The sequence below is a fragment of the Rhinoraja longicauda genome, chromosome 14 (genome assembly GCF_053455715.1).
Source record: "Rhinoraja longicauda isolate Sanriku21f chromosome 14, sRhiLon1.1, whole genome shotgun sequence".
Taxonomy (NCBI): domain Eukaryota; kingdom Metazoa; phylum Chordata; class Chondrichthyes; order Rajiformes; family Arhynchobatidae; genus Rhinoraja; species Rhinoraja longicauda.
In genome coordinates this window covers 3,579,840-3,602,606 of record NC_135966.1, presented here as the reverse complement: position 1 = coordinate 3,602,606, position 22,767 = coordinate 3,579,840, and the positions used below count along the sequence as shown (strand labels likewise).

Sequence of the window (22,767 nt, the reverse complement as noted above, 5' to 3'; positions counted from 1 at the left end):
GAAAAACTTTTTCAGTCAGAGAGTTGTAAATCTGTGGAATTCTCCGCCACAGAAGGCAGTGGAGGCCAACTCTCTGAATGCATTCAAGAGAGAGCTAGATAGAGCTCTTAAGGATAGCGGAGTCAGGGGGGTATGGGGAGAAGGCAGGAACGGGGTACTGATTGAGAATGATCAGCCGTGATCACATTGAATGGCGGTGCTGGCTCGAAGGGCCGAATGGCCTACTCCTGCACCTATTGTCTATTGTCTATTGTTTCTATGTGAGGATATTTGTTCAATTTGGGATAACGAGTTGCATAAAACAAAAAAATTAATTTGGAATCGTAACCCGTGAGTTCACTCGTAAAATTAAGCAAATGGGGTTGATTTAAACTTCACTCCTGCCCCACAGCTGGCTGGAAAGCAATTTAGAAGTTAATGTTTCAGAAGCAAATTACTCCATATTTTTAAGTAAAAGATCTGCAAGCAGCACAAACCTAAAAACAGCGGAAAAAGTAATTTGGTTTGTGATTTAATAATTTGTCACAAAATAAATCCAATCCCCCTTTACATAAGATAGTGTTTTCCTATTTACCATTAAGTGCAGTTTATTCACAATCTTTTACTTCCTTTGGATCGTTAATAGCTTGCAATGCATCCCCATTTGCAAACGTTTTGTCCAGGGCTTGTATTCACTGGAATTGAGAAGGATGAGAGGGAATATAATAGAGACGTACAAAAATTATAAAAGGACTGGACAAGCTAGATGCAGGAAAAATGTTCCCAATGTTGGGGGAGTCCAGAACCAGGGGCCGCACAGAGAGTTGTGAATTTGTGGAATTTGTGGAATTCTCTGCCACAGAGGGCAGTGAAGAATTCTCTTCAATTCAATTGGAGAATTGAATCCATCCAATTCACTGGATGGATTTAGACAATAGACAATAGACAATAGGTGCAGGAGGAGGCCATTTGGCCCTTCAGCCAGCACCGCCAATCAATGTGATCATGGCTGATCATTCTAAATCAGTACCCCGTTCCTGCCTTCTCCCCATACCCCTGACTCCGCTATCCTTAAGAGCTCTATCTAGCTCTCTCTTGAATGCATTCAGAGAATTGGCCTCCACTGCCTTCTGAGGCAGAGAATTCCACAGAGTTAGTAAGAACTCTCTTAAAAGAGAGCTCTTAGAGGCTAGCGGAATCAAGGGATATGGGGATAAGGCATGGTTACTGATTGTGGACGATCAGCCATGATCACAATGAATGACGGTGCTGGCTCGAAGGGCCAAATGGCCTCCTCCTGCACCTATTTTCTGTGTTTCTGTGTTTCTATGCAAGTCTGCTCTTTGCTTTCCCTTTCTTGCCCAATGGTTCAACGCCTGTTTAGTATATTTGTTTGACCTGTATTATGGTGGTGGGTTTGCTATGATTTATTTCGTACTGTACATATCATTGTAAATTATTGATTAAATTATTTTTGGTTATAAAAAAAATTAAAATGGTTCAACAGTTCAATGGGGTTTTATCCGTCAGATATGCAACCGCACAGTGAAGTTCTTTTTGCATGTAATCCACATGCGGGCACCGCCATTATTGACACCATCTATACAAGGGTGTTGCCAGGACTAGAGGGTGTGAGCTACAGGGAGAGGTTGAGCAGGCTGGGACTCCATTCCTTGGAGCGCAGGTGGATGAGGGGAGATCTTATTGAGGTGTACAAAATCATGAGAGGAATAGATCGGGTAGATGCACAGAGTCTCTGGCCCAGAGTAGGGGAATCGAGGACCAGAGGACATAGGTTTAATGTGCAGGGGAAAAGATTTAATAGGAATCCGAGGGGTAACTTTTTCACACAGAGGGTGGTGGGTGTATGGAACGAGCTGCCAGAGGAGGTAGTTGAGGCTGGGACTATCCCATCGTTTAAGAAACAGTTTGACAGATACATGGATAGGACAGGCTTGGAGTGATATGGACCAAACGCAGGTAGGTGGGACTAGTGTAGCTGGGACATGTTGGCTCGTGTGGGCAAGTTGGGCTGAAGGGCCTGTTTCCACACTGTATCACTCTATGACTCCATTATTCAAAGTCTAAAGTCCGGTCGGCTCACGCACTCAATGTACCGTGAACCGACGTCCCTCCCCTCCCCCTCCCCTCCCCTCCCCTCCCCTCCCCTCCCCTCCCCTCCCCTCCCCTCCCCTCCCCTCCCCTCCCCTCCCCTCCCCTCCCCTCCCCTCCCCTCCCCTCCCCTCCCCTCCCCTCCCCTCCCCTCTCCCTCCTCTCACCCCTCTCTCTCCCCTCTCCTCTCCTCTCCTCTCCTCTCCTCTCCTCTCCTCTCCTCTCCTCTCCTCTCCTCTCCTCTCCTCCTCTTCTCCTCTCCTCTCCTCTCCTCTCCTCTCATCTCCTCTCCTCTCCTCTCCTCTCCTCTCCTCTCCTCTCCTCTCCTCTCCTCTCCTCTCCTCTCCTCTCCTCTCCTCTCCTCTCCTCTCCTCTCCTCTCCTCTCCTCTCCTCTCCTCTCCTCTCCTCTCCTCTCCTCTCCTCCCCTCTCCTCTCCTCTCTCTCCTCTCCCCTCTCCTCTCCCGGCCATCTCTGTGTCCTGGGGCTGCCTCCTGCAGCTGACCCTACCCAGGTTCACCCTCCTAGTGTCTCTATCTCTATCTGGCCGATATCATCACGTTCATTCCTTGCTTCCGTCCTCAACAATTAACGCTGACATCTTTACGTCAGGGAACACACTGAAAAAAAATTGTGGGCTGTGGGACAATGATGAGACTCTGATGAATTAATTAAGTTCCTTATTAGAAAGTCTTGGATGTATAATGACTGCTGCATTTAAATGATATGTGTACACTGCTCGCGCCTGCTTATAATTGGTATTTATGTCCGGACTTTAAGGATCTCACACAGTATTGTTATCATATTTACCTCAACTTCCTATGTTTGTGGGCTTGGGGTCTTTCCTGTCACTTAAGAGTCACATTCAATGGGAATTGCTTTGTGCTTTCATGTAACATTTAAAGCAGTCACTATTTCCACATATAAGAAACATTTAAGAAACACTTGGGCAGGTACATGGATAGGACAGGTTTGGAGGGATATGGGCCAAACGCAGGCAGGTGGGACTCTGTGTAGATGGGGCAAGTTGGGCCGAAGGGCCTGTTTCCACACTGTATCACTCTGTGACTCTATTTGGAGTCATCAAGTTATACCCCAGCATGGAAACAGGCCCTTTGGCCCAACTTGCCCATGCTAACCAAGATGCCACCTTCCACGATAGTCCCACCTGGTCATATCTCTCTAACCCTGTCCTATCCATGTACCTGTCCAAGTGTCTTTTAAATGTTGTGATAGTCCCTGCCTCAACTACCTCCTCTGGCAGCTCGTTCCATACACCCACCACCCTCTGTGTGAAAAAGATGCCCCTCAGGTTCCTGTTAAATCTTTCCCATCTCACCTTAAACCTCCTCGCCAGATAGGTTGGGGGGCGGGACAGAGATAGAATGTAGTCGGAGACAGTAAGACTGGTGGGAGAACTGGGAAGGGGGAGGGGATGGAGAGCGAGGGAAAGCAAGGGCCACTTGAAGTTGGAGAAGTCAATAGACAATAAACAATAGACAATAGGTGCAGGAGGAGGCCATTCAGCCCTTCGAGCCAGCACCACCATTCAATGTGATCATGGCTGATCATTCTCAACCAGTACCCCGTTCCTGCCTTCTCCCCATGCCCCCTGACTCCGCTATCCTTAAGAGCTCTATCCAGCTCTCTCTTGAATGCATTCAGAGACTTGGCCTCCACTGCCTTCTGAGGAGGAGAATTCCAGATTCACAACTCTCTGACTGAAAAGGTTTTTCCTCATCTCAGTTCTAAATGGCCTACCCCTTATTTTTAAACTGTGGCACCTGGTTCTGGACTCCCCCAACATTGGGAACATGTTTCCTGCCTCTAACGTGTCCAACCCCTTAATAATCTTATACGTTTCGATAAGATCTCCCTCCTCTCATCCTTCTAATTTCCAGTGTATACAAGCCTAGTCAATGTTCATACCGCTGGGGTGTGAGCTGCCCAAGCGAAATATGAGGTGCTGTTCCTCCAATTTGCGCTGGGCCTCACTCTGACAATGGAGGAGACCCAGGACAGAAAGGTCAGATTGGGAATGGGAGGGGGAGTTAAAGTGCTGAGCAACCAGGAGATCAGGTAGGTTAAGGTAGACTAAATACCTTTGTGATTTATTTGTTTCCTGGCCTATTTCCTCACGGGATTGAGAGTTGCATGAAGTTCGTTATAGATCCTTCCTGTGGTGTACCTGTCTCCCCCCACTACGTCTATCTGCTGTTCCTCTTCACTGCCCTCCATTTCACATGATAGAGCTCCCTGGGGTGAATAATGTGCATCGCAATGAAAGCACTGCCTCCCAAGGCCACTGACCTGTGATAGATCGCATCTCACCAGCGCTATTAACCTGCCAATGACCCCACCCCCAACCCATCCCACCCCACCATGCAACAAGGGATAACATTAAAATACTCACAGTGCAGAACAATGCAGAACAAATAAAGTATATTGTCTAAATGCAAACTGCTTATATTTTTTTTAAAGAAAAGGATGGAAACCAGAAACGTGGCATTGACAAATTGCAGCTAGAGTGGTGACGGAAACTAACTGTTGTGGTGGTGATGAGGCTCAACATTGTGGCTCCTTCCTCAAGCCTTTTATTTTGTTAAAACGTTCCATTGCGATCTTGCACCAATGGATGAGCAACAACTAGCAGATTGTTAAAATGAATCATTCATAATTTATTAAAGTATAATTTATAAATAATTTTATAATTCAATGTTGTGATTTACTGGCCAAGGCTCTGCATTTTTCACCTTTTTTAGAAGTGTTTGAATACTGTTTCACTTTTGTCCAGCACTGTTTTTGTCATTGAACTTATCACTCTCGTCTAGGGTCGCCAACTGTCCCTTATTAGCCGGGACATCCTGTATTTTGGGCTAAATTGGTTGTCCCGTACGGGACCGCCCTTGACCCGTATTAGGCCCGGGGGGCGCTGTAGGCCTGGACACTGTAGACCCATACGCTGTAGGCCTGGACGCTGTAGGCCCGGACGCTGTTGGCCCGGATGCAGTAGGCCCGGACGCTGTAGGCCCGGACGCTGTTGGCCCGGACGCAGTAGGCCCGGACGCTGTAGGCCCGGACACTGTAGGCCCGGACGCTGTAGGCCCGGACGCTGTAGGCCCGGACGCTGTAGACCCGGATGCCGGCATTCTGGTCGGCATCGACATGTTGGGCCGAAGGGCCTTTCTCCGTGCTGTACGACTCTATGACTGTTTAATCAGATCATGGTAAATGTGTTTCTCAAATTAGTTCATCGGACCCCACTCCAGGTCCCGTGATAGTTTAGAAATACACGCAGTTTAGAGAAGCGCGTAAATAGGCCCTTTCGGCACAACTGGTCCGCGCCGACCAGCGATCCCCACACACTAACACACTAGGGACAATTTTTTACATTTACCCAAGCCAATTAACCCACAAACCTGTACGTCTTTGGAGTGTGGGTGGAAACCGAAGATCTCGGAGAAAACCCACGCAGGTCACGGGGAGAACGTACAAACTCCGTACAGATGGCGCCCGTAGTCGGGATCGAACCTGGGTCTCCGGCGCTGCATTCGCTGTAAAGCAGGAACTCTACCGCTGCGCCACCGTGACCGCCCTAATACTCTTAACCCAAAGGAAATAAAATCATCGATTGAAGTCTTGATAGCCGGACAATTCATCTTGTTTTCGCTGGAATTGAGTATTAAATTTTAAACAGAGGATCGAAATGATTAGTGACAACTGAGAATGTCTTGTAAAAGACAAAGTGCATCACTGGAAACTGGGCCGGCGATAAATAAGGTCCAAGGGGATGAATGACTCACTTTGATTACTTATTAATGAATGCAAATGAAAGTAAAAGGATGAAGGCAAGTGGAGGAAACGCCAGTGTTCACTTTAGATTAAACCGAAGCTGGACACAAAATGGTGGAGTAACTCAGTGGGACAGGCAGCATCTCTGGAGAGAAGGAATGGGTGACGTTTCGGGTCGAGACCCTTCTTCAAACTGGTTAGGGATTAGGGAAACGAGAGGTATAGACGGTGATGTGGAGAGATAAAGAACAATGAATAAAAGATATGCAAAAATGTAATGAAGATAAAGGAAATAGACAATAGACAATAGGTGCAGGAGGAGGCCATTCGGCCCTTCGAGCCAGCACCGCCATTCAATGTGATCATGGCTGATCATTCTCAATCAGTACCCCGTTCCTGCCTTCTCCCCATACCCCCTGACTCCACTATCCTTAAGAGCTCTATCTAGCTCTCTCTCGAATGCATTCAGAGAATTGGCCTCCACTGCCTTCTGAGGCAGAGAATTCCACAGATTCACAACTCTCTGACTGAAAAGGTTTTTCCTCATCTCAGTTCTAAATGGCTATCATTTAAACTGTGGCCCTTGTTTCTGGACTCCCCCAACATTGGGAACATGGTTCCTGCCTCGAACGTGTCCAACCCCTTAATAATCTTATACGTTTCGATAAGATCCCCTCTCATACTTCTAAATTCCAGTGTATACAAGCCTAGTCGCTCCAGTCTTTCAACATATGACAGTCCCGCCATTCCGGGATTAACCTAGTAACAGGCCATTGTCAGCTGTTTGTAGGGTGAAAACGAGAAGGTGGTGCGTCTTGGGTGGGGGAGGGATGGAGAGAGAGAGGGAATGAGTTTAGTTTAGTTTGGAGATACAGTGCAGAAATAGGTCCTTCGGCCCATTGAGTCCACGCCGACCAGCGACCCCCATACTCCAAAACTACCCGACACACACTAGGGACAATTTACATTTATACCAATCCAATTAACCTACAAACCTGCATGTCTTTGGAGCGTGGGAATAAACCGGAGCACCCGGAGAAAACCCACGCAGGTCACGGGGAGAACGTACAAACTCCGCACAGACAGCACCCGTGGTCAGGATCGAACCCGGGTCTCTGGTGGTGTAAGGCAGCAACTCTACCGCTGCGCCACCATGCCGCCCTAAGCAGTAAGCTGCAAATTGCTCTCTCTGGCTGGAGAGAGAGTGGACCTTCACAGGCACATTGCTTTCCACACTTGGAATCGAAAACCAGAGGACATAGGTTTAAGGTGAGGGGGGAAAGATTTAATAGGAATCTGAGGGCGTAACTTTTTCACACAGAGAGTGGTGGGTGTATGGAACAAGCTGCCGGTGGAGGTAGTTGAGGCTGGGACTATCGCAACGTTTAAGAAACAGACAGGTGCATGGATAGATTTATTCACAAAATGCTGGAGTAACTCAGCAGGTCAGGCAGCATCTCGGGAGAGAAGGAATGGGTGACGTTTCGGGTCGAGACCCTTCTTCAGACTGATGTCGGGGGTGGGACAAAGGAAGGATATAGGTGGAGACAGGAAGATAGAGGGAGATCTGGGAAGGAGGAGGGGAAGGGAGGGACAGAGGAGCTATCTGAAGTTGGAGAAATCGACGTTCATACCACCGGGCCGCAAACTGCCCAGGCGAAATATGAGGTGCTGCTCCTCCAATTTCCGGCGGGCATCACTATGGCACTGGAGGAGGCCCATGACAGAGAGGTCAGACTGGGAATGGGAGGGGGGGTTAAAGTGCTGGGCCACCGGGAGATCAGTTGCGTTAATGCGGACCGAGCGCAGGTGTTCAGCAAAGCGATCGCCGAGCCTGCACTTGGTTTCGCCGATATAAATAAGTTGACATCTAGAGCAGCGGATGCAATAGATGAGGTTGGAGGAGGTGCAGGTGAACCTCTGTCTCACCTGGAAAGACTGTTTGGGTCCTTTGATGGAGTTGAGGGGGGAAGTAAAGGGACAGGTGTTGCATCTCGTGCGGTTGCAAGGGAAAGTGCCCGGGGTTAGGGTGGTTTGGGTAGGAAGGGACGAGTGGACCAGGGAGTTGCGGAGGGAACGGTCTCTGCGGAACGCAGAGAGGGGAGGGGATGGGAAGATATGGCCAGTGGTGGGGTCCTGTTGTAGGTGACGGAAATGTTGGTGGATGATATGTTGGATCCGCTGGCTGGTGGGGTGGAAGGTGAGAACGAGGGGGATCCTGTCCTTGTTGCGAGTGGGGGGAGGGGGAGCAAGAGCGGAGCTGCGGGATGTAGAAGAGACCCTAGTGAGAGCCTCATCTATAATGGAGGATAGGACAGGTTTGGAGGGATATGGGCCAAACGCAGGTAGGTGGGACTAGATAGAAACATAGAAAATAGGTGCAGGAGTAGGCCATTCGGGCCTTCGATCATCCCGATCATCCAACTCAGTATCCCGTACCTGCCTTCTCCCCATACCCCCTGATCCCTTTAGCCACAAGGGCCACATCTAACTCCCTCTTAAATATAGCCAATGAACTGGCCTCAACTACCTTCTGTGGCAGAGAATTCCACAGAGATGGGGCATGTTAGTCGCTGTAGGCAAGCTGGGACGAAGGGCCTGTGAAAAAGTTATCCCTCAGGTTCCTATTAAATCTTCCCCCCCCCACCTCACCTTAAACCTATGTCCTCTGGCTCCTGATTCCCCTACTCTGGGCAAGAGACTCTTGGGTGTGTACCCAATCTATTCCTCCATAGAAACTGCAGATGCTGATTTGTACCGATGATGAACACAGAATGCTGGAGTAACTCAGTGGGCCAGGCGGAGAAGAGCAATAAAGTAACCCCCTTGCCTCCGTCCGCCCTGAGAGGAGGGCACAGCTGGGGGGAAACCTGAGCACCCGGGGAAACCCACGCGGTCACAGGGGAGAACCTGCAAACTCCTCACAGACAGCACCCGAGGTCAGGATCGAACCGGGGTCTCTGGCGCAGTGTGGCAGCAACTCTACCGCTGCGCCACCCACAAGATCTTATGTATTTTAAAATCAAATTATCTAATCACTTCTCATAGAGATTGAAGACAGGCAAATTTACGAAGATAAAAATAATGTGGATTCATATTAGAATTCATATTCTGAAAGCATATTTTCACATACAGAGACTGCCACAGTCTACCTTGATCTGTTTGACATATGCACCCTGTGGAGTGTTTTTTTTCTCTGTCATGTTTTCAATAACTACTTTTCCTGTGGCACCATTTATCCTTTCCAAGAGATATCAGCTTCTCCTGATGCCTGCTGTACTGATAATCAGCTCAGTGTTCTCATTCTGTTTCCACCATACAATACCTGATTGGTCACAGCATCGTACAGTGGAATTCTCCGCCTCAGAAGGCAGTGGAGGCCAATTCTCTGAATGCATTCAAGAGAGAGCTAGATAGAGCTCTTAAGGATAGCGGAGTCAGGGGGTATGGGGAGAAGGCAGGAACGGGGTACTGATTGTGGGATGATCAGCCATGATCACGGTGAATGGTGGTGCTGGCTCGAAGGGCCGAATGGCCTACTCCTGCGCCTAATTGTCTATTGTCATACAGCATGGGAACAGGCCCCGCGGCCCAACTGTACCCTGATGCCCCATCTAAGCGAGTCCCATTAGTCTGCATTTGGCCCATTTCCTTCCTATCCGTATACCTTGTGCTTGATCAATGCGGGTGTCAGAGGTTATGGGGAGAAGGCAGGAGAATGGGGTTAGGAGGGAGAGATAGATCAGCCATGATTGACTTGATGGGCCAAATTCCACTCCTATTCCTTCTGTCCTTCTGCCCTGTCCAAATGCCTTTCAAATGTTATGGTACCTGCCTCAACTTCCACCTCTGGCAGCTCGTTCCATACCCCCACCACCCTCTGTGTGGAAAAATATTGCCCCTCAGGTTCCTATTAAATCTTTCCCCCCCCCTCACCTTAAACTTAGGTCCCCTGTTTCTTGAATCCCCTATTCTGAGTAAAGGCCTCTGTGCATTTAACCAATCTATTCCACCATTCAAACCCAAGATTAATATTGTGACCAAAAAAGACATTTGTTTCTAAATCAGCAACTTAGAGTATGGATGAATGGTTCAGTGTTCATTGGATAATCTTTTTTTCAAAATTACCCATCACAATATTATGGGATAGTCATGATTCTATTGCCTTGAGTATCATTAGTTTAGTTTAGTTTAGTTTAGAGATGCAGTGTGGAAGCAGGCCCTTCGGCCCACCGAGTCCGTGCCGACCAATGATCCCCACTTACTATCACTATCCTACACACACCAGGGACAATTTACAATTTTTACTGAAGCCAACTAACCTACAAACCTGCACGTCTTTGGAGTGTGGGAGGAAACCGAAGCACCCGCGTGGTCACGGGGAGAACGTACAAACTCCGTGCAGACAGCGCCCGTGGTCAGGATCGAACCTGGGTCTCCGGCGCTGTGAGGCAGCAACTCTACCGCTGCGCCACCGGGTCAACCTTGGACAATAATTAGTATATTGTTGTCCACCAAAGTTTGACTGTTTCTAATTATGTCAAGCAGGTTCCAACAAGGATAAGGGAGACGTGAGGGGCAGGTTTTTTACACAGAGGGTGGTGGGTGCGTGGAACACATTGCCAGGAGTGATGGTGGAGGCAGATATGATAGTGGCATTTAGGTAGGGGTACCAACTTCCTCACTCCCAAATATGGGACAAAAGGTGACGTCACCGCCCCGCGCCCCACGTGATCTCACCCAGCCAGCGGCCACGTGCTCCCACTCCACCAACGGTGGCTGCCCGGGCCGGGAGGCGGGTTGCTACGCAACCTCTGTTAGGCGGCGCCCGGGCATACAGTGGCCCCCTGGTCTGCAGTGTCTCGGCCTACAGTGTCTGGGCCTACAGTGTCCGGGCCTACAGTGCCCACCCTGGCCTACAGTGGCCCCCCCGGCCTACAGTGGCCCCCCTGGCCTACAGCGTCCGGGCCTACAGCGTCTGGGCCTACAGCGCCCCCCGGCTTACAGCGTCCGGGCCTACAGCGCCCCCCCGGGCCTAATACGGGACAAGGGCGGTCCCACACGGGACAAACCAATTTAGCCCAATATACGGGATGTCCCGGCTAATACGGGACAGTTGGCAACCCTACATTTAAGAGACTTCTAGATAGGCACATGGACATAGAGGGGATGGAGGGATACGGATTATGTGCAGGCCGTGGAGATCAGTTTAACCTGGCATCATGTTCGCCACAGACATTGTGGGCCGAAGGGCCTGTTCCTGTGCTTTACTGTTCTATGTCTAAAAAGGAACTACAGTCGCTGGTTAATAGCGAAGATGGACACAAAGTGCTGGAGTAACTCAGCGGGACAGGCAGCATCTCAGGTGAAAAAGGATGGGTGACATTTTGCGTTGCGGCCCTTCTTTCATTCTGAAGGAGGGTTACAACCTGAAACACCATCCCTCCTTTTTCCCCAGAGATGCTGCCTGACCCGCTGAGTTACTCTAGCACTCTGTGAAACGTCACCTATCCACGTTCTCCAGAGATGCTGCCTGACCCGCTGAGTTACTCCAGCACTTTGTGTTTTCCTTACGATTCCAGCTTCTGCAGTTCCTTGAGTCTCCACCTGTTTCTTCGTTTATTTTGTAATTTAGTTTAGAGATACCGTGCGGAAACAGGTACTTCGACCCACATTATCCATCACAATATTATGGGATAGTCATGATTCTATTGCCCCGACCAGCGATCCCTGTACACTTACACTATCCAACATACACTAGAGGCAATTGGTATTTATGCCAAGCCTTTTAACTTGGAGTGTGGGAGGAAACTGACGATTTTCGGAGAAAACCCACGCAGGTCACGGGGAGAAGGTACAAACTCCATACAGACAGCGCCCGTAGTCGGGATGGAACCCGGGTCTCCCTTATCTGTGTAAGGCAGCGATTCCACCGTGATGGGGTTTGTGAATACCGCTGTGCCATTGAACACTTTGGTGAAGCGTTTGCAACCATCTTCAACACATGCACATCCTCTGACGTGATTTAACGTCAAGCAGTTCAAAGCAAGTAGCCAGAGGAGCACATCCTTGCCCTGGGCAACTGTAAGTTCCTTTGCCTGCGATGTAATTAATGGTTCTTGCTCCAACCCTCTCTCTGTTAACCCAAGCACTCCCCAAGAGTCAGGCCTTTCTTACCCTGATCTCTCCTCCGTTCTGGTGACCTCTCCCCACTTTTCACCCAAAGTCACGCGCTCTGACTTAGTGGGCGATATTGGTTTTCTCCAAAGCTTGCCTCTTTTTACACACTGTTCCTGACCCTTCCGTTCTCCAATGGATAAATCATTATCCGGCAGAAATTATTGCCAGCAAGGTTATTCTTTGAATGATTAGCACTCTCAATGTTAAGTCCTGCTCATTATTTTTTATCAAAGGACCCAATTTAAATGATTTCTCCAGTTAGATCTTTACATGCTCAATGTTTTATTTTTAGTTAGCAATTAAAATCTGTTTATTTTATTTCTTCAAGGTTTCTTTATATCGTTCACAAATTTAGTTTAGTTAGGTGACGCAGCAAGGAAACAGGACCTTCGGCCCACTGAGCCCACGCCGGCCAGCGATCGCCCGTTCACGCTAGTTCGATGATATCCCATGTTCTCATCCACTCCCTACACACCAGGGGACATTTTACAGTCGGCAGATTAACCTACAAACCCGCACGTCTTTTGAGTGTGGGAGGAAACCAGAGATAACGGAGAAAACCCAGGCAGGGAGAACGTGCAAACTCCACACAGACAGCACCCGTAGTCAGGATCGAACTTGGGTTTCTGGTGCTGTGAAGAGGCACTTCTACCAGCTGTGCCACCGTGCTGCGCTAAATCTAATCAACTTTTAGCTGCTGTCTTTAAATAAGGAAAGACTTGCATTGGCATAGAACCATCCACATCCCGTTGGTGTAAAGCATTTTACAACCAGTGATATATTTTGGAAATGTTGGTCATAAGTGATAGGAGCAGAATTAGACCATTCGGCCCATCACATCTATTCTGCCATTCGATCACGGCTGATCTATTTCTCCCGCCTAACCCTATTCTCCTGCCTTCTCCTCATAACCCCTGACACCCGTACTAATCAAGAATCTATTTATCTCTGCCTTAAAAATATCCACCAACGTGGCCTCCACAGCCTTCTGTGGCAAAGAATTCCACAGATTCACCACCCTCTGACTAAAGCAATGTCTCCTCAACTCCTTCCTAAAATAATGTCCTTTAATTCTGAGGCCATGATTAGTCATAGATTCTCCCACTGGTGGAAACATCCTCTCCACATCCACAGTATCCAGGCCGCTCACTATTCTGTACGTTTCAATGAGGTCCCCCCTCATTCTTCTGAACTCCAGCGAGTACAGGCCCAGTGCTGACAAACGCTCATCATAGGTTAACCAACTCATTCCTGGAATCATTCTTGTAAACATCCTCTGGACCCTCTGGGAGAGTCTAGGACTAGAGGTTACAGCCTCAGGATAAAAGGACATTCCTGTGGCAAAGAGATGAGGAGGAATTTCTTAAACCAGAGGGTGGTGAATCTGTGGAATTCATTGCCACAGAAGGCTGTGGAGGCCAAGTCAGTGGATATTTTAAGGCAGAGATTGATGGATTCTTGATTAGTGCGGGTGTCAGAGGTTATGGGGAGAAGGCAGGAGAATGAGGTTAGGAGGGAGAGATAGATCAGCCATGATAGAATGGCGGGGTAGACTTGATGGGTTGAATGGCCTAATTCTGTTCCTATCACTTATGACCTTATGAATTATTTGGTACCTTTCACAGGCCTGTTCCACTCACCTAGAACGGCGGTGTTAAAGGAGATCAGTTCCTTTTCCTTTCCGTCGTTGTAGAAGGCAAGGTGCCAGGTCCCTGCATCGAGATACTGGACGAAGACGGCCTCATTGATGACCAGGGTCTGGATGCTCCTCCGCTCCCGCGGTGACTCCACCACACTCCACTTCTGCTTGCCGTCCAGCCGCTCCATGAAGTCATACTGGAAGCACAAGCACAATGAGACGCAGTGTACAACATCCATCAAAACCATACTGAAATATAAAATCATACTGGAATATGAAATCATACTGAAATATGAAATCATACTGAAATATAAAATCATACTGAAAAATGAAATCATACTGAAAGCACAAGCACAACGAGACGCAGTGTACAACCTCCATCAAAATCATACTGAAATATAAAATCATACTGGAATATAAAATCATACTGGAATATGAAATCATATTGGAATATGAAATCATACTGAAATATAAAATCATATTGAAATATGAAATCATACTGAAAGCACAAACACAATGAGATGCAGTGTACAACCTCCATCAAAATCATACTGAAATATAAAATCATACTGAAATATGAAATCATACTGAAATATAAAATCATACTGAAATATAAAATCATACTGAAATATAAAATCATACTGAAAGCACAAACACAATGAGATGCAGTGTACAACCTCCATCAAAATCATACTGAAATATAAAATCATACTGAAATATAAAATCATAATGAAATATAAAATCATACTGAAATATAAAATCATACTGAAATATAAATCATACTGAAATATAAATCATACTGAAATATAAAATCACACTGAAATATAAAATCACGCTGAAATATAAAATCATACTGAAATATAAAATCATACTGAAATATAAAATCATACTGAAATATAAAATCACATTGAAATATAAAATCATACTGAAATATAAAATACTGAAATATAAAATCACACTGAAATATAAAATCATACTGAAATATAAAATTATACTGAAATATAAAATTATACTGAAATATAAAATCCTGAAATATAAAATCATACTGAAACATAAAATCATACTGAAATATAGAATCATACTGAAATATAAAATCATACTAAAAGCACAAACACAATGAGATGCAGTGCACAACCTCCATCAAAATCAGCTCCAATCTGCCCTCATAAATCTGATCATCTTCTCATGATCACCTTAATTGAAGAGTTGCAGTTGAAGGAAGCAATTGAACTATAATCAGCTGAAAGCTCTTCTAAATTCTGCCTAAGTAATTCCCTCATAATTTTCAGAGAGTGTTTGCTTCATCAATTAATCTGATCGTTACCACTTGATAATCAGAGTGATTGTGTCATTTTATTAATCATTCCATATAGATGTGAATGTGCTTCAAATGCTCAAAAGAAGATTGTTTTGATTTTTGTAGGAAGGTTTTAAGTTTGTCAATCTGTAGATCATTGGTCACACCTTGAATGTGTTCATAAGATCCTAAGACATAGGAGCAGAACTTGGACATTCGGCCCATTGACTTGTACGTCTTTGGAATGTGGGAGGAAACCGAAGATCTCGGAGAAAGCCAACGCGGTCACGGGGATAACGTACAAACTCCATAAAAACAGCACCCGTAGTCAGGATCGAACCCGGGTCTCCGGCGTTCTAAGACAGCAACTCTACTGCAGAGTGCTGGAGTAACTCAGCGGGTCAGGCAACATCTCTGGAGAACATGGATAGGTGACGTTTCACAGAGTGCTGGAGTAACTCAGCGGGTCAGGCAGCAGCTCTGGAGAACATGGATAGGTGACGTTTCGGGTTGGGGCTTGACTTCAGACTGAAAGTAGGGGGAGGGAAGGTGGGGGGGGATGAACGATGAATTCTCGAGTTTTAAGTAACTTCACCTTACACTCCACTCACCCCCCCCCCCCCCCCCCCCCCCGCCACTCCTTCCTCTCCCCATCTTCCTCTGGCCTCGTCATTTAACCAGTTACACAGGTCTCCACTTTGTCTCCCTCTTGAGATCACATCTTCCCGAGTCAATAATGGACCTAATAGGCGCTGTGGCTCCTGGTTCTTTCTCGTCTTCACCTCCCCCCCTTTTCTTCATGTTCCCCCCACCCTCCCCCCTCCCCGACCCCCCCCCCTGATCTCTACTTTCAGTCTGAAGAAGGGTACTGATCTGAAACGCCACCCTTCCTTTTCCTCCGCAGATGCTGCCTGGCCTGCTGAGTTACGCCAGCACATTGCGTCTGTATTCAGACCACATTGATAATCGGTGACACTCGGGAAAACTTGTCTATGTTGATCGAACAGAGTCATGTCTGAATCACCCCCAAAAAAACAGCATCTTTGAAAGATTCGGCATTTAAATCACCACCACAGCCTTGATTATGCATTCAAGAGAGAGCTGGATAGAGCTCTTAAGGATAGCAGAGTCAGGGGGTATGGGGAGTAGGCAGGAACCGGGTACCGATTGAGAATGATCAGCCATGATCACATTGAATGGCGGTGCTGGCTCAAAGGGCCGAATGGCCTCCTCCTGCACCTATTGTCTATTGTCTATTATGTGTGTCCCGTGAAACCAGCTCTGGCCAATTTGAATTTATATAGCAGCTTAACTCTCATAGAAATATTTCAAAGGTGGCTCGTGGAACCAAATTTGCTATCTGCAATCTCTGGTTCAAAAGAGAAATAGCTAGCAACTGTGGTGAGCAAAGTCATGATAACACTGAATAATGAAAGCCTCCTGCTGTTCCTGAGCGCGCATTGTTCTCTGCCAATGCAAGGCTCAATTAGATCTCTTGCAGTTTATTCACTGCAATAGCGCTGTTTGTATTTTATTCAACCTATTAGTATGCATTACAAAAGTGACTGATGACACAGAGTTACTGTGAAACTATTATTCAATCATTGACTTCAGATGACATCCACCAGCTTCTGAAGCCATCTGGATCCATGGGAAAGAAAATACCCACACCATTAATCATTCACGTTTCATATTTATTTCCAAATTTCACATAATACTTGTTATTATACGTCTGTGTGCTGAACGATAATTAGAAACGCACTGGAGGGGAGCCAAAGGGATGGAAACAGATACAGGCAGGAGAGATTAGAACACAGCTCAGGAGTTTTGACATTCCTGCCTCTGACTGAAACCAAAATCCAGGGCTGAAATGTCTCCACCCAAAAATACTACCATTGATTTAGTTTAGTTTAGAGATACAGCGCGGAAACAGGCCCTTCAACCGACCGAGTCCGCGCCGACCAGCGATCCCCGCACGCTAACATTATCCTACACACACCAGGGACGATTTACATTTATACCAAGCCAATTAACCTACAAACCTGCACGTCTTTGGAGTGCGGGAGGAAACCGAAGATCTCGGGGAAAACCCGCGCGGGTCAAGGGGAGAACGTACAAACTCCGTACAGACGGCGCCCGTAGTCAGGATGGAACCCGGGTCTTTGGCGCCGTGAGGCAGCAACTCTACCGCTGCGCCACCGTGCCACACTAATGGAGGACCAGAAGTAGAAACAAGGAACTGCAGATGCTGGTTTATAACAAGGAAATACATAAAGTGCTGGAGTAACTCAGCGGGTCAGGCAGCATCTGTGGAGAACATGGATAGGTGACGTTTCACAGAGTGCTGGAGTAACTCAGCGGGTCAGGCAGCATCTGTGGAGAACATGGATAGGTGACGTTTCACAGAGTGCTGGAGTAACTCAGCGGGTCAGGCAGCATCTCTGGAGAACATGGATAGGTGACGTTTCACAGAGTGCTGGAGTAACTCAGCGGGTCAGGCAGCATCTCTGGAGAACATGGATAGGTGACGTTTCGGGTCGGGACCCTTCTTCAGACTGAAGTAAAGTTGGGGTCCATGGCAGGTCTGGGCGAGTGAAGCACAGAAGTGTGGGAGAGCCAGTGGAATAAAGTGGGGTCTATTGCAGGCGGAAGATGGAGGAGCTTATATGACTTTAGATTGTCCCAACATATTGTCTCCAAAGACGTACAGGTATGTAGGTTAATTGACTGGGTAAATGTAAAAATTGTCCCTAGTGTGTGTAGGATAGTGTTGATATGTGGGGATCGCTGGGCGGTGCGGACTCGGTGGGCCGAAAGGCCTGTTTCCACGCTGTATATATATGAAAATATGAAAATATGAAATATTCTACATGTACTTCATGGAGGTGTCAGGGGTTATGGGGAGAAGGCAGGAGAATGGGGTTGAGAGGGAAAGATTCATCAGCCATGATTGAATGGCAGAGTAGACTTGATGGGCCGAATGGCCTAATTCTGCTCCTATACTTATGAACATATGTAGGCGTTGTTGTGAAGCTATGAAAAGCAACAGCCAATTTGCAAACAGCAGTGTGATAATTACCAGATAATTAGTTTAAGTAACATGGTTACCTCATGGGTAAATATTGGCCAGGACCACAGAAATAACTTTACTTTTCTCCAAACTGGATCTTTCAACATTCTTGTCATTATAGTCATAGAGTTGTCGAGAGATACAGGGCGGCGCGGTGGCGCAGCGGTAGAGTTGCTGCCTCACAGCGTCACAGACTCAGGTTCGATCCTGACTACGGGTGCTGTCTGTACGGAGTTTGTACGTTCTCCCCGTGACCTGCGTGGGTTTTCTCTGAGAACTTCGGTTTCCTCCCACACTCCAAAGACGTGCAGGTTTGTATTCACAAAATGCTGGAGTAACTCAGCAGGTCAGGCAGCATCTCAGGAGAGAAGGAATGGGTGACGTTTCGTGTCGAGACCCTTCTTCAGACTGATGTCAGGGGGGCGGGACAAAGGAAGGATATAGGTGGGAACAGGAAGATAGAGGGAGAACTGGGAAGGGGGAGGGGAAGAGAGGGACAGAGGAACTATCTAAAGTTGGAGAAGTCGATGTTCATACCGCTGGGCTGCAAGCTGCCCAGGCGAAATATGAGGTGCTGTTCCTCCAATTTCCGGTGGGCCTCACTATGGCACTGGAGGAGGCCCATGACAGAAAGGTCAGACTGGGAGTGGGAGGAGGAGTTGAAGTGCTCAGCCACCTGGAGATCAGGTTGGTTAAGGCGGACTGAACGCAGGTGTTGAGCGAAGCGATCGCCGAGCCTGCGCTTGGTTTCACCGATGTAAAGAAGTTGACATCTAGAGCAGTGGATGCAATAGATGAGGTTGGAGGAGGTGCAGGTGAACCTCTGTCTCACCTGGAAAGACTGTTTGGGTCCTTGGATGGAGTTGAGGGGGAAGGTAAAGGGACAGGTGTTGCATCTCCTGCGGTTGCAGGGGAAAGTGCCCGGGGATGGGGTGGTTTGGGTAGGAAGGGACGAGTGGACCAGGGAGTTACGGAGGGAACGGTCTCTGCGGAACGCAGAAAGGGGAGGGGATGGGAAGAGGTGGCCAGTGGTGGGGTCCCGTTGTAGGTGACAGGTTTGTAGGTTAATTGGCTTGGTACAAATGTAAAATAGTCCCTAGTGTGTGTAGGATAGTGTTAGTGTGCGGGGATCGCTGGTCGGTGAGGAATCGGTGGGCCGTAGGGCCTGTTTCCGCGCTGTGTCTCTAAACTAAATTAAATCTAAAAACAGTCTGGAAACAGCCTGATCCACCGAGTCCACGCTGACTAATCCTACACTCATCTAATCTAATGTTATTCTCTCCAGATTTTAATCAATTTCGCCCAGATTCCACGACTCACTCACACACTAGGGGCAATTGTCAGGGCGGTGATAAGTGACCAACGACTCTGGGATGTGGGAGGAACCCGGAGCACCCAGAGGAAACCCACGTGATCACAGGGAGAACGTGCAAACTCCACAAGATGGACGATTTCACATTTTCTCACATTACTACTCCCTTTGCCCGATCTTTGCCTGTTTGTATAACTTCCTGGCATCCCTACGACAGTATGGAATGGGAGAGAAGGATTCTGGCACCACCATCACCCTATGCAGTGCATTCCAGACACCCAGCGACCTCTATGTAAAAGTGTGCCACGCACATCTGCTCTGTGTGAAATATTATCAATCTCTAGTTTCATCTAAAAGTGGATAAACTACGATCCAAACTCGGTCCCAAACCACTTTATGTTACTGACACTGTTGCACTTACCTTATCAACAAATCCAATTCATAGCAAAATGAAGGTAGACACAAGATGCTGGAGTAACACCATGGTTCAGGCAGCATCTCCGGAGAAAGGGAATAGGTGACGCTTTGGGCCGGAACCCTTCTTCAGAACCATCTGTCAGGCCCAGCTGTCTGAAGAAGGTTTCTGAACTGAAACATGACCTATTCCTTTTCTCCAGAGATGCTGCCTGACCCGCTGAGATACTCCGGCATTTTGTGTCTATCTTCAGTATAAACCAGCATCTGCTGTTCCCTCCACCACTCAGGGTAAAATAGCCCATTGGCAATCATTTTTGTACAAAATTTTAAATATTTTATGAAGTCATTGCCACAGACGGCAGTGGAGGACAAGTCAATGGATATTTATAAGGTGGAGATTGACAGTTTATTTGATTAATACGGATGTCGGGGGTTGTGGGGAGAAGGCAGGAGAGTGGGGTTGAGGGAAAGATAGATCAGCCCATGATTGAATGGTGGAATAGACTTGATGGACCGAATGGCCTAATTCTGCTCCAAATTTGAGGAAGGATATTCTTGCTATTGAGGGCGTGCAGCGTAGGTTTACTAGGTTAATTCCTGGAATGGCGGGACTGTCATATGTTGAAAGACTGGAGCGACTAGGCTTGTATATACTGGAATTTAGAAGGATGAGAGGGGATCTTATCGAAACGTATAAGATTATTAAGGGGTTGGACACATTAGAGGCAGGAAACATGTTCCCAATGTTGGGGGAGTCCAGAACCAGGGGCCACAGTTTAAGAATAAGGGGTAGGCCATTTAGAACGGAGATGAGGAAAAACTTTTTCAGTCAGAGAGTTGTGAATCTGTGGAATTCTCTGCCTCAGAAGGCAGTGGAGGCCAATTCTCTGAATGCATTCAAGAGAGAGCTAGATAGAGCTGTTAAGGATAGTGGAGTCAGGGGGTATGGGGAGAAGGCAAGAACGGGGTACTGATTGAGAATGATCAGCCATGATCACATTGAATGGCGGTGCTGGCTCGAAGGGCCGAACGGCCTCCTCCTGCACCGATTGTCTATTGTCTATTCTCAACCAGAAATTTATTACGTGCGTGTGCTGTAGTCAAGTGTTACTGTTTATGAATCACAGACCCACTAAACCTTGCTACATATTCCTCATTGTAGGAAGGAACTCCAGATGCTGGCTTAAACCGAAGATAAACGCAATGAGCTGGAGTAACTCAGCGGGTCAGACAGCATCTTTGGAGAAAAGGAATAGGTGACGTTTCAAGTCGAGACCCTTCTTCAGACTGAGAGTAAGGGGAAAGGGAGACGAGAGATTTAGACGGAGATTTCATGTTCATATGTGACATTCGGCCCATCAAGTCTACTCCGCCATTCAATGCTGGTTGATCTATCTCTCCCTCCTAACCCCATTCTCCTGTCTTCTCCCCATAACCCCTGACACCCGTACTAATCAAGAATCTATCTACCTCTGCCTTAGAAATATCCATTGACTTGGCCTCCACAGCCCTCTGTGGCAATGAATTCCACAGGTTCATCATTAATATCACCAGAGGTATAGATTTTAGATTTATTTAGATTTAGAGATACAGCGTGGAAACAGGCCCTTCGGCCCACCGGGTCCGTGCCGCCCAGCGATCCCCGCACATTAACACTATCCTACACACACTAGGGACAATTTCTTACATTTGCCCAGCCAATTAACCTACATACCTGTACGTCTTTGGAGTGTGGGAGGAACAAGAATGTTAAAGGAATGCAGAAAAAGTAACGATGATTAAGGAAACAGGCTAGCTGAGTTACTCCAGCATTTTGCGCCTGGCTTCGGTGTAAATGGGCATCTGCAGTTCCTCCCTACACAGGCCATTGGCATCAATGTCTATCTACATATTCCTCATCGCCTTGTTGTGGAAACCTCTGTATCATTTTCTTTTGTCAACGCTAATACGTTACTGTATCCATCACTCTCCATCCCCTCCAGCAGTTGCTCAATGCCTCTGGGCAAATGCAACATCTGGCTGGGAGTCGACGGGGAGATTTGAAACGGTTACAGGCCGAGGCGGCAAAACGGACCGCAGAAACAAATGAACATCATGAACGGTCATCACAGTCTGACAAGTTGGTGGGGCTGCATTTTACCCCTCAGATATTAACGTTACCTCACAGGACTGCTGAGGAACTACTAATAACGATATTGTGGGGCTGGTGTAAGAAGGGACCTATATATTCATGAGGCAAATTGATGGATGTACAGTAGATAAGATGTGTGAGAAGGAACAGCAGATGCTGGTTTAATCCAAAGATAGACACAAAAAGCTGGAGAGTTTTTCAGTCAGAGAGTTGTGAATCTGTGGAATTCAACGGCACGGTGGCGCAGCGGTAGAGTTGCTGCCTTACAGCGAATGCAGCGCCGGAGACTCAGGTTCGATCCTGACTACGGGGATCGCTGGTCGGTGCGGACTCGGTGGGCCGAAGGGCCTGTTTTCGCGCGGTAATTCTAAACTAAACTAAACTCAACTAATAAGCATCAATCGTTCTGAAGAAGGGTCTCGACCCAAAACGTCACCCATTCCTTCTCGCCTGAGACGCTGCCTGACCCGCTGAGTTACTCCAGCACTCTGTGAAACGACACCTATCCATGTTCTCCAGAGATGCTGCCTGACCCGCTGAGTTACTCCAGCACTCTGTGATCGCATCAATCCTTCGCAACGCTAATATGGTAAATGGGCAAAAACCACTTCCGATTGTTTTCAGAGCCTTCACCTCCTCTTTCTGCCTCGATCCTGATGCTTAGAGATCACTCCCTGGGCTGAGAACGTCATCGCTTGTTTGAAGGTGTGAGCAAGGGGAGCCTCAATGCAATCTCAATCTGCACCGATCAACAGAATGCAGCAATTTCAAGCAATCAACTAGATTTATGGCAGTTTTCAGGAGCGAGATGCTGTGGTGCGGAAGGGCAGCGCATTAGTT

At 47.5% G+C, this 22,767-nt stretch overlaps 1 protein-coding gene across 11 annotated transcripts in view; it reads right to left on the bottom strand.

The window, feature by feature from the left end:
• LOC144600001 (teneurin-2-like) overlaps window positions 1–22,767 on the bottom strand; it is a 1,473,402-nt gene that overhangs the window by 147,971 nt on the left and 1,302,664 nt on the right. For all 11 annotated transcript variants that reach the window (XM_078411299.1, XM_078411301.1, XM_078411304.1 and 8 more), the window contains one exon: window positions 13,702–13,897. In XM_078411299.1, coding sequence (XP_078267425.1) covers window positions 13,702–13,897 — 196 coding nt within the window. The remainder of the gene's footprint in view (window positions 1–13,701; window positions 13,898–22,767) is intronic.